This window comes from Tupaia chinensis, unplaced genomic scaffold (assembly GCF_000334495.1).
Source record: "Tupaia chinensis unplaced genomic scaffold, TupChi_1.0 Scaffold000706_1, whole genome shotgun sequence".
NCBI lineage: Eukaryota > Metazoa > Chordata > Mammalia > Scandentia > Tupaiidae > Tupaia > Tupaia belangeri.
The window spans coordinates 5,677,253-5,690,141 of NW_006160229.1; the positions used below are offsets into that span (position 1 = coordinate 5,677,253).

General features: G+C 38.4%; 1 protein-coding gene across 1 annotated transcript in view; it reads right to left on the reverse strand.

Annotated features, from left to right (window-relative positions):
* Positions 1–8,078, reverse strand: part of ADGRG4 (adhesion G protein-coupled receptor G4) — a 119,534-nt gene extending 111,456 nt beyond the window's left edge. The window contains 1 exon segment of the mRNA XM_006160723.1: positions 8,009–8,078. Within this exon segment, the coding sequence (XP_006160785.1) occupies positions 8,009–8,078 (70 nt within the window).
* Between the last annotated feature and the right edge of the window lie 4,811 nt (positions 8,079–12,889).

Below are 12,889 nucleotides of genomic sequence, written 5' to 3' on the forward strand. Positions count from 1 at the left end.
TAGCTAAGAGTGAATTGCTGGGTCATATAGCAATTCTATGTTTAACTTATTTAGTAAAAGAAAAATTGTTTTCCACAGTGGCTATATTACTACTAGTGTCTTAGTCTTAGTGGCTGACAAGTCCAAAGGCATAGGGCTGCTATCGGTCCAGCCTCACAACACGGCCAAGAGAAGCAGAGAGAATAATGGGGGCACACAGAGACCTAGGGGCAGCCATCTTCCTTTTATATCAACCCACTCTTGCAATAATCTCTTCTCACTAGAGCTAGAATCAGTCTCACAAAACCTATTCATGAGGGCAATATATCTGTGATCTAATCACCACTCAGTAGGCCTCATCCCTTAAAGGCCTCACCATCTACTAATGCCATTACACTGGGAACCACATTCTAAAACATGAATCTTTGGGGGAAGAGACGATTACACAAACCTATCCAAACCATAGGAGCCAACAATGTATAAGGGTTCCAATTTCTCCACATTCTTACCAACAGTTATTGTTTTCTCTTTTTAGAGAATTATTTTATTTAACTTTATTTATTTATTCATTCGTTTATTTCCATTTGACCGGGGTGGGGAGAGAGAGAGAGAGAGAGAGAAGAGAGAGAAAAATAGAGAAAGTGAGAAAGGATGCTGCCAGGTCTGTGACTTGAACCACAGTCTGTCATGTGGGAACTCAGTGCCTTTAACCACCACGCCACCTGCCTGCCCCTAACAGTTATTTTTCTATATTGTTATAATCATCCTAGAGGTTATAAAGTGGTACCTCATTTGTAGCTGCTTACTGAATAAATGTTTGTGCCCTGTATTAAGGCACTGAGGTAGAGGCTAATGGGTGGTCATGTGGAGGGCTTTCCCTTACACAAAGGTATAAGATGCGTGTGAATCATCTGGCAGAGAATGAGAAGTTCTGAACTGCAAACTAAACTTGTGCCCTGCTCACTGTTTTAGGAAACTTTTGACAAAAGATAAGAGGAGGGTTCCCTCTCCCTAGTGGATCCCCAAAATAATAAATAACATTCATTTTAAAAGTCAGTGAGTAAAAGAATTAAAACTGTAAGACACAAGAAATCCAAATGATCTTTTTTATTTTTTTCAGCAGAATTCCCTTATTTTCTGCTGAAGAGAGCATTAGGTAACCATCAGACATATTCTGGACTAGATTTTCTGCCCTATATTGGCAAAGTTTTTCCTTAAAATATTGAAGTATTTCAAAGGTGAGGGAATCTCTTGCACCATCTTAGGAAGAGTGGACATGACTCAGACACAGGTAATGCACAAAGTACACACAAAGGCCTTTTGCTGGGACTGTGCTTGGCATGTTCAAGGAATAGCAGGAAGACCATGTGTCCAGTGTGGAAGAAGAAAGAGGGAGCATAATAAGAAATGAGGCCCAAGAGATCATAGAAGACCAGATTGCGTAGTACTTTTTAAGCCTATTCTAATTGTATTCTAATTTTGATGGGAATGTATCAGCAAGTTTTAAATAAAAGAGTGGCATGATATGACTAGTAAAGGATAACTTTGGCTGCTGTGTTGAGAATAGACTGTAGCAGAGGAATAGCAAGGAGAGCAGTTAAAAGGGTATTGGAGCAATCTGAGAGATGAAGTTGGCTCAGACTATGATGGAGACTGTAAAGGTGGTTTTTAAAAAATTTAAAAAGTCACATTTGTGATGTATTTTATATATGGCATGAATTGAACTCAATGGATTGAATATGGAGGGGGGAGAGAAAAAGGAGGATGTAGGACGGCTTCTAAGCTTGGGAAATTTGGTGTACAGAGGAATTTTTTTTTTAAAGGAGGGGAGACTATAGGTTATCACATGGCAAGTAGAATTACTAGGTCCTATGCCTTCCTCTGTGTGGTGATGCTAACAGCTCCTACACAGTAGCTGGCCTACTAAGTTAACTCAAAAATGCTTAGGTGATAAAAATCCAAGCCAGGGATATTAGAACCCCATCCATATCTGGGAGGTGAACAACAGGGGGAAAGAGCATTCCAGACCTACTCTTCAACCTATGCAATTTTTGTCAATATTTTCACTGTTGAATGAAATGTCTACAAGCTATTGGCCTGAGACAGAGTATGAGGATCAGTATCTCACCTAAATGGCATGCCCAATCACTCAAAATACATGCTATCATGTAAGCCTTTCTGATCTATTCTATGCTGGCTACAAATGCACTGTGGCTGTGCCAACCCAAGAAAATAGTATCTAAAAAAAAAGGAAAAGAAAGAAATAGATGTTGCAAAATCTAGAAGATAATAATTTTCCAGGCCAAGACCTATGAATATTGTCAGACAAAATGTCTGTTCTTGCACATGAAAAGATGCTCAACATCTTTACTCAGGGAAATGCAAATTAAAACCACAGTGATGCATCATGTCATACTCACTATGATGTCTATAATCAAAAAGACAAAAACTAGTGTTGACAATGATGTGAAGAAATCAGAACCCTCATAAATTACTGGTGGAGATGTAAAATGATGCAGACTTTCTGGAAAATGGTGTGCAAGTTCCTGAAAATGTTATTAATAGAGTTACCATATGATTTGGCAATTACACTCATAGGTATATTGCCCCAAAGAAATGAAAGAATATGCCCACACAAGAATTAGTACACAAATGCTCACAGTAGCATTATTCATAATAATAACCAAAGGGTAGAAACAATTCAAATGTCTATCAACTGATTAATGAAAAAATATGAGGCATAGACACACAATTTAATATTGTCTGGCAATAAAAAGTAATGAACTACTGATACAGGTTACACATGGATGAACCTTGAAAACTTTATCTTAAGTGAAAAAAGACAGACACAGAAATCAAACACATATAATTCTATTTATATGAAATGTTCACAATAGACAAATCTATACTGAGAGAGAGCAGATTAGTGATTGCCCAGGACTGAGATGTAGGGGGAGGAATAAAGAATAAGGAATTTATTTTTGGGGTGATGAAAAGGTTCTGGAATTAGATAGAGGTGGTGGTAGCACAACTCCATAAATATACTAAAAAAAACATTGAACTGCACTCTCTTTTTTTTAAAAAAAAAAAAAAAGAAAGAAATTTTTGTTATAGGGTGTGTGTGCTTGCCAGAGAGACAGAAAGCAAGAAATCACCCCCTGGGGGATGGCCACATTGCAATCCCTTCTCCTCTGTTCTCCTCTCAGGATTTTGGGGATGCACGCACATGTGCCCAGTGTGAGTAGTAAGCCACTGGGTCCAGGGCTTGAACCACAGTCAGCCATGTAGGAGTCCAGCAATGTATTCATTATGCCATCTGCTGGTCTCTGGACTGTGGACTTTAAATGGTTGAATTGTATGATGTATGAATAAATTATATCTCAGTAAATCTCTTTTTATATAAAAAGCATTTTCTTAAAGGACCTGTTCCCATAATTTTCAGAACAGCACTGTCCAATAAAAAAAATTTCTGTGATGATGGAAATGTTCTGTAGCTGCACTGCCCAATATGTTAGTAACCAGCTACTCACAGCTGTAGAGCTCGTGCTACTGTGGACTTAATTTTATTTTATTTTAATTAATCAAAACTCAAATAGCCGTATGTTGGAAGTGATTATCATTTGGTCAGCTCAACTCTAGAGTTTAAACAGAAATTTAGTTTCTACTCAAAGTTTATCTTCCACTTTTCTTTTTTTTTTTTTTACTAAATTAGTTCCAAAAGAAAAGATGATTTGCTTTTTTTCCCCCTGAATGGTGGCTACAGAAACACCTTTCAGATGAAGAGCTTCTTTATCTCTCCATTTTTGCCACATCCTGATTGACCTACAAGCTGGCCTCTACAGCATAATGGCTGATTTTCTGACACCCCTCTGCGGCCCTACTGTGTCAAATGGATTACTAGTCAGGTGGTCTCTGCATACATGAGAACTCTAGAAATTTGACTCATCTCAGATTAACTATCCAATATAGGAGCAAATGCAACTCACACAAAGGCTACCTTTAGCACTCTGTGATCACGTGTCACAAAACTCCAGCTTCTCACATCAAGAATATTCCATATTGGAGGGTATAAAAGCAGTGAAAATAGCTATGGATACTGAAGACATTGTGGAATGGGGCAGGAGTACAAGGGGAGAGTATAGAGAAGGATAGCAAGAGAACAAAGAGAGACGTGACATGAAATGGTTTATTACCTGTTGATGATAACGTGTATAGTATTCTCAACTGGACTGGTCTGAGAAGTATTTCATGTTGGGTAAATTCTTTATATAAGCCAAATGATATATAGTGATTGGATGTTTAAAAAATAATGAGAATATGGGGCCAGCAGGTGGCATGGTGGTTAAGTCCCAGACCTGTGGCTTGCTTTCTCGCTTTCTCTCTCTCTCTTTGTCTCTCTGGTCAAATTAAAATAAATGAATTAATGAGTAAAATTAAATAAATAATTCTTTTAGAAAAAATAAATAATGAGAATAAATAATAATAATCTGAAAAAATGATGAAAATTTATTTGATGATGATGTGGATGGAAATGTCTTTGTCTTGACTGATATGCAAGGTAATTGTGCTGGGAAAAAAATGTAATAGACTATAGAGATATATGTGATTCAATGTAATATAAACAAGAGTATGAGAATAAATAAAATTAAATTTAAAAAAAAAAGAATGCTCCGAAACACCTCACACTCTTCCCTCCAGCAAAGCTCGCCCTACTCCTTTTGGCACATGATGTTTGCGTGTGTGCACATGTTATAAGAGAGACCCTGAGACAACTACTCTAGCCTTGTCTTTATCCCAGATCTATCAACCTACCCATGATGCAGCCATCACATAGCCAATAGCCACCACCGGTAAGAGAAAGGAGCATGTTATAGACCCGATCTTTGTGTCTCCTCAAAATTCATCTGCTAAGCCTTAATCCCCAACATATCACTAGAAGGTTTGGCCTTTGAGTATTAAGGTTTAGATGAGGTCATGAAGGTGGAGCCCTCATTATGGCATTGGTATCCTTAAAAGAAGAGAAAAAAGAACTCTTTCTGTCAGCCATGTGAGGAGACAAGGAGAAGGCAACACTCTGCAAGTCAGGAAGAGAGCCCTCACCCGGAACTGAGTCAGCCGGCACCTTGATCTCAGACTTGCCAGCTTACAGAGTGTAAGAAATAAATGTCTGTTATTTAAATCACCCATGGTATTTTGTCATGGCAGCCTGAGTTGACCAAAAGCACCAAGAAACTGAATCTCACTTACAGCTTAAGCCCTAGGCTCTCTCATTTATGCTTTGTTCTTTACCTCCTGCTCCAATCTGAAACTACTGTATTCAGCTCTTGATCTTGGTCTTCATCACTTCTCACTGGTCCTGTTATCACCTCTAGGACTTTATGACAGATTTGGTTTCTCCTTCTCCACCTTTGGTATTCTTCTCCAGGCACAGTTGTTTTCCACACTCTGACTCCATCCAATTAGAGTATCTATGAGTATCCTGCTTGATATCACCTTAATCTCTCCCCAGCAATGACCCTCACACTTAGGAGGCTGATGACTCATCTGGAACCTCAAGAGGACTCAATTTTAGTTATACAATTGTTTCAAGGGCTAAGTCTCTTTTTCCAGGAAGAATGCAATGAATTTCTCACTAATTGAAGGACGATTATACTTAAGTGTTTGATAACCAAGAAGAATCATTGCCTTGACTCATAAATGTGAGACTTATACAGTCTGGAGAACCTTGTGACCGCTTTAAAGTGACCTCCACAGGTTTAAAACCTCTGCATCAATGCCTGTCTTTCATATTCTGGCTTGCTTTACTTAGCATTAAATCTTCCATGTTCGTCCACTTTGTATCAAATCTCAGGGTCTCATTGTTCTTTATGGTTGAGTAGTATTCCATTGTGTATTTGTGCCATAGTTTTTCAATATATTCATCTGTTCTTGAACGTTTGGACTGATTCCATGTCTTAGCAATTGCGAATAATACTATAATAAAGATCGCATGTCCCTGTTTAATAAATACTGAATATCTGCACTCTATGGCAGAAACTGAAAGACTGGAAGGTATAATAGCAGGGAGGGCAACTGAAGAAAACTGCTCTTGGGTTGTTGGAAAAGTCATGACATATTTTTCTATGCTTTTCTATGCAAAAATGTGTCATGACTTTTCCAACCATCCAATAGAAACAGTATAGGAGGAAGTGGGTAATGGGATGGGAGGGAGGGGAACAGGGGAATAAAAAAGAAACAAAAATGAAAAGTTGTCTGTTGATAATAATGTGATAATATCTGTGATTTGACTAATATGCACTGTGTTCATGATGGGGAAAACATTTTTGTATGCTGTAAGATGTACAGTGATTAAATGTAAATTAAAAATATATTAAAAAATAAAATAAGATCTTTGCATCTATCATCATTTTCACTGACCAATGACATTTCACGCAAAAGCCATCCAAACTTTCCAGTACTGCATCCTCTTCCACTTTTTATTCCATGACTACACCAGACTCCTTGTATCCCTCTATTCCAAGATCACTCTATTCCATACCTCATGCTCTCTCACATGAAAACTCAACTCGAGTTTGTATCGTATACACCACCACCATACAGGTGTTCGAAGTTTTATAATTTCAAGTTGCATTAATTTACTAAATCAGAATGTATGCTCTAAGTGTCCAACCTGTGTGTCAAGGTTTGAGTTGATAATTTTGGATTTAAAAAAATAGAGAAAACACAGTTTCTTGTCTTTGAGGAAACGGGAAAAATAAATCAACATCTTAGCAGGAAGGCAAGGCCAGGTGACAGAGTTGCCACTGTGCTCCATAGGCCCCATTTCAACCTTTATTATAAGAAACATGGTTTCCCATGAAGCACTGCACACAGCAAGAAGAAAGTCAGTGTTTGCTGTTGATAGTGATGATGATTTGGTATTTTTCCAGAAGATTAGCTCTCAAATCTGAGGATTGTTCAAATTAAAGCAGGTCAGTTTCATCAGGAATTGTCACTCATTGGTATTTATGACCTTACAGCTAAAGACTGATGTGCTAAGTGAGAAATGTTATCAACTGAATTTACTTAAGATAGACAAGACCGTAGTTTTCCAAGACAAGATTCTCCTTAAGTCTCAGAGTTACCAGCTGCTTCAGTAAATTGTCTCAACCATCTATTTACTGTAAAATACAAACACATACTCTATCTGCATTACCTTCACAGAGTCTAGGAAAGGTCTGGGCCCTTCCAGAACATATGCCTGTCTGTCATTGTGAATCAGTTACCAGATTTTGGCACACCTTAGTTTCCCTATCTACATTCTATGACCATGGCTATATACATATAATGGAGACAGAAAGGTGATACTGTAATGCTCCTGGGATCCTTAGATAAAGCATTATGCTTGAGAGGAAACAGCCGAAAGAAAATCCAGATCTTCTGTTAGGTATGCATTAACTTCTGAATGGCACTTCTGAGTTACACTGAGAAATGTCAAAGGCAGTAGTCCAAGCTACTGTCTGATCAAGGCCAGTTCTCCATCAAGCATGCGTAAAACTCAGTGAAAGGATTTATGTGCTGAAGCTCCAGTTTGTCCTAGAGGCACATTGACCGAAAGGAAGCCATTGAGAGATAGTCTAGCACATCTTCTCTGGTAGTACTTTTCAAATGGCTTATTATTATTATTATTATTATTATTATTATTATTATTATTATTATTATTATTATTATTATTATTATGAGAGATCTTTACTATAGGGCACGTGTGCTCACTGGAGAGACAGAGAGATAGAAAACAAGAAATCACTCCCCTGGTGGGGTGGCCACATGGCAATCCCTTCTTCTCCATTCTCCACTCGGGATTTTGGGCACAGACGCACATGCACCCATCATGAGTTTTAAGCTCTTGGGTCCAGGACTTGAACTGCAGTCGACTATGTGGGAGTCCAGCAACATAACCATTATGCCATTTGCTGGCCCATCAAATAGTTTATTTCTATAACCCACTACAAATGAGACATTGGGAAAGATAATGAAAAAAGTTTCTTACCTGAGAGAAAGATAAAACTTGACATAAGAATCAATCCATAAAGCCTCTGATATATGACGTGTTCTTCCATTTTCTAAACCTGAGTTCAAACAGTCAGAAATGAAGCCAGGTCAAATTCAGAACAATTTAACTTCTTAGCATATGTGACCATACTTCTTTGTGTCCTACCTATATTTTGTTCCAATTGGTTAAAACCAGGTAGGTGCTTACCTGAGTTATCTGGGTGAAAACCTCACTGATTGATTTGTCTATGTATTGGCTCAATACATTTCATTGAATCCCTACTATGTGCCAGGTACTGTGTTACCCAATGAGAATACAGTACTGAGAAGATAAGATGGAACGACAGACATCAAATGCATAGTTACATAGTGTGATGCATTCGAGGTTAATATACACAACGTCAACCCAATTACGGTGCTTGTGGTCATTGTCTATTTTAAATAAAAAGTGTAAGATTACATGTTTATTATATGCAAGTACTTTGGAATTTGATGGTGCCAAGGACAGCATGGTACCATTACTCCAATGTGTTCATCAGGATCTGATATTCCCATATCATGTCTTTTAATCCCTCATTTTCCTTTTATTATTCTATAGAAAAAAATATTTCTTCTTCGCTGGTGTGTATCTTTCAGAAATCCTACTGCAGTGTGTGTAATTCTAATGATCCTAGAATTTTTGAAGGAAGGCTATGCAAGAAAACCTTATTGACAAAAGTGACTCATCGAAATGTTCTAATTTTTTAAAGCAGATCTGTTTAGAGAAACCTGACCAGAAAGTCATTACATTCACCCAGCTTCTCTCCTTAATTAATTGCAACTAAGGCTTCTTATTTGGAAAACACAGTGAAAGCACCCCTATTCTCAAGCCAAAATGGAGTTCAAGCCACCAATAATACAGAATATTGGCAGTAGGGTGCTGATGAGCATTTTCCGATTTTAAATAAAATACACTTCCAAATGATTTATTACTGATTTGAATGTTTCCCTTCCTGTAGGAAAATGCAACATGTTGTATTTCTTTCCACTTCTAGGAGGGATTTGGAGTGAATAGATTCACTTTACATTCAACGTAATAGAAGCCAATGAAGAAATCTAATGAATTTTGGGCTTGCTCTGAGCATCAGCCATTGATCAGGATCTTATTTACCAAGTGTTCTTCTGCATTCTCATTAGAATAATCAGGAAATTTGTATGGCTTGGATGGATTTTCTGAACTATGGGCTTAGAAGTGTGTGTGGGGGGGAGCTCTAAATCTTTTATCATTTGCAAGATGAAATATAGCTTAAATTTATAGTGCTGTAAGAGGACTAGACTAAGAATCAGTAACTAGCTGTGAGAGAGCCACTATTCAAAAGCAAAAGGGGAGTCAAAGCCACAAATAATACAGAATATTGGCAGTAGGGTGCTGATGAGCATTTTCCGATTTTAAATAAAATACACTTCCAAATGATTTATTACTGATTTGAATGTTTCCCTTCCTGTAGGAAAATGCAACATGTTGTATTTCTTTCCACTTCTAGGAGGGATTTGGAGTGAATAGATTCACTTTACATTCAACGTAATAGAAGCCAATGAAGAAATCTAATGAATTTTGGGCTTGCTCTGAGCATCAGCCATTGATCAGGATCTTATTTACCAAGTGTTCTTCTGCATTCTCATTAGAATAATCAGGAAATTTGTATGGCTTGGATGGATTTTCTGAACTATGGGCTTAGAAGTGTGTGTGGGGGGGAGCTCTAAATCTTTTATCATTTGCAAGATGAAATATAGCATAAATTTATAGTGCTGTAAGAGGACTAGACTAAGAATCAGTAACTAGCTGTGAGACTTATTTCTGTTCCTTCATTTCCCTGGGCCTCAGTTTCCTTATCTGTGAAAATGAAGATAATGATCTGCCTATTTCCTAGAGCTGCTCTAGAAGAGGATCAAATGAGATGATATTTCAAAGGCAATTTTCAAAATATAAAGTACTATGGAAAAGGATATGATCCCTATCTATAAAATAGAATTTTCAGCAGAAAAAAATCCAATTTATATCTTTCTTTCATTTCCTCTAAACTTTTATAACAATTCCAAGGTATGTTTTAGAAACTTACCTGGCACCCAATAAATAAATCATAGGACATTCGCACAACAGAATACTATGCAGCCATTAAAAGGAATAAGGTAAGTGTATATGTCAGGCATGAGAGAGTGGGTTTAGGAAGGGGAATGAGACTTGAGGACTTTTCCTTTAGGTAGTGTACAATTCCGTACTGCCTGATTCTTTTACAATTATTATACAAGACTTATATAGGTTTTTTTTAATTGAAGGAAAAGAGAGAAGGAGAAAGGAAGGGAGGGAAGACACAGGGAGGAAGAAGGAAAAGATAGGAAGAAATAATAAGAATTACATAGGTTTTCTTCATACCTTCTATGATTCTGCACTGTTTAATCATTTACATGAGCATGCATTACTTTTATATTGGATGAGGGAGTGAAAGAAAGAAGGAATGGAGGAAAGGAAGAAAAAGAAGGAAATAGTGAAGATTAAAGACTTATTTTATGCGCCATACAATTACAAGTGATTTGATTGTTTTATGACAAGTATTTGCTACTTTAATAGCTTAAGAGACAAGAAATTTTAAAGAGAGAAGGACAGACGAAAGGAAGAAAATGAAGGAAGGAAGGAGAGAGAGGGAGGGAAGGAGGAAAAGAAGGCATGAGAGGAAGAAGGGAGAGAGAGACTCACCTGAGAACTGGGCTCCTTTAATTTCTCATGCCCTGTGTCACTGTGGGGTCCAAAAGAAAAGCTTGCTTTATGAATGACCAGATATGATCTCTAAATCCCTACATTTGATTTGCAATGAAACTAGCAGAAAACAGAAGGCTCATTGTCTGCTGGCTATGCCTCAGTTACCTTCTTTTCTGCATCAAACTAGCCTCTCTACCCTTAGCTTTATGGGGCTTATTGACCCAGGCAGTTCCTCTTTTTGTGGCTGGCAGCACGTTATAGGGCTGCTCTCCCAAGCATGAAATCCGCATGAGCAAAGTTCTCAGGTTAGTACTTATCTGCAATAATCCATTAATTTGAGGGCTCATTCCCAGTTTTCACTGAGGATTATCTTTGGCTTCTAGTTGGTGATTGCTTTAATTAAATTGAGTATATTAAATGGGTACTTGCTCACTTAACTAAGGCTCATTTCACTTTATTGAGAAAATGGGGAGGGTGCAGGGTGGTGAAGGCAATGGGCAGGAGGCAAAGGGCACACAGGTATTAGCATATTCCCATTTCCCATGGTTGGCAAGATGGAGCCCATTGCTCACTTCACTGGAGACCCATTCTTTAAATTGCCTTGAAACTAGACTTACTGAATGGTTTTTGTGTCATTCTTAGGGGGTTGGGGGATGCAGTTTTTCTACAGGAAGGTGTCATTGCAGTTCCTTTGGGATAGTGGAAATGTCACTAGAACCTATAGAGCATCCAGATCTGATCTCCATCAGCTCCTACACTTCACAGATGAGGGCTTCAGGGTGGAATGACTTGCCCAAAGTCACCGAACTTTGGAAAGGCAGCTCAGGAACTAGAACTCTTAACTCCTGGATCAAAGTATTTTCCTGTCCTTTAGGTGGACAAATTCAGTCCAATAGGAGACTGAGTCAACCAATCTGTAGGCCAGGATTGCCCTCAGGGGAAGAGGAAAGGAGGAGGTATCTCAAAGTCACCATTCTGCACTCTCAAACCCAGAAGCTGTGATTGGTATGCTGGATAAGAGCCCACATTTTGCAGAAAGATAGACTTGAGTTTAAATCTCAGCTGTGTGACTTAGGGCTAGTTCCATAACATCTCTGGAGCTCCTAGTGTCCTCTTCATAAAACACAGATAATGGAACTCACTTCATATAGTTTTGCTTGGCCCAGAGCCCGGCATAAAGTACCAGTGCCACTGCTCCTTTCCAGCACGCCACAGCTTCTCCTCAACACAAGGCACAGGCTTAGGCCTTGTGACCCCTCCCCCCACAACTTATGACGAGTTGTGAAGCACTGCCAAGAAGCATTGTGGTACTCGTTTATGTTTCACATCACACCTGCTCACTTGTCTGTCTTCCCTGACAGCACTAAGCTCTGGAAGGGCAGGAACTCCATGTTATTCAGTGGTTCACGTGTTACCTGGCACACAGAGGGTGCTCAATCAATATTTGATAAATGAGATGTACTAGAGCGTAAGCTTCTTGAGGACAGAGAAACACATCTCTATTCTTTGCGCTTTCCCCTAGGAATTAGCACAGTGTCTGATGCTTAGTAGGTGTTTAATGAACGCTTATTAAATAAAAGAAGAGAATCTATTCACGTATACTTGGCTATGTCAAAACAATTCTCTGGAAGGAGATCCTAGTGAGAATAGTCGCTTATAGAGAGGGAGTCTGAGGGTATGAGGGAAACTCACTTTCCACTGCATATATTTTTATACTGTTAGAATTTTTGTCAATCTGCGTTTCATTTTCAAAGCAAAGCATGTTTGTTTTGTTAAAAATCTAATGTGGCGGGTCCAGTAGGAGGCATGGTGGTTGAATCACTGAATTCCCACATGGTCAACTGCGATTTGAGTCCTGGATCTGGCAGTTTGGTTTCTCACTCTCTCTCTCTCTCTCTCTCATGAGCATGCATACACTGTAGCAAATTATAAAATGATAGTAATAATAAATAAAATTAAATAAATAATTATTTTGTAAAAGTCTAATGTGACACAAATGAAATAATTGACTCAAAAATGAAACTTGTGGGAACCAAATCCCATATGGTCAATTGCATGCGAGTCCTGGCCCCAGCAGCTAGAGGAACACTCTGGGCATGTGTGTGAGTGTCCAAAGTCCTAACGGGGTGGAGAAATGGAGGA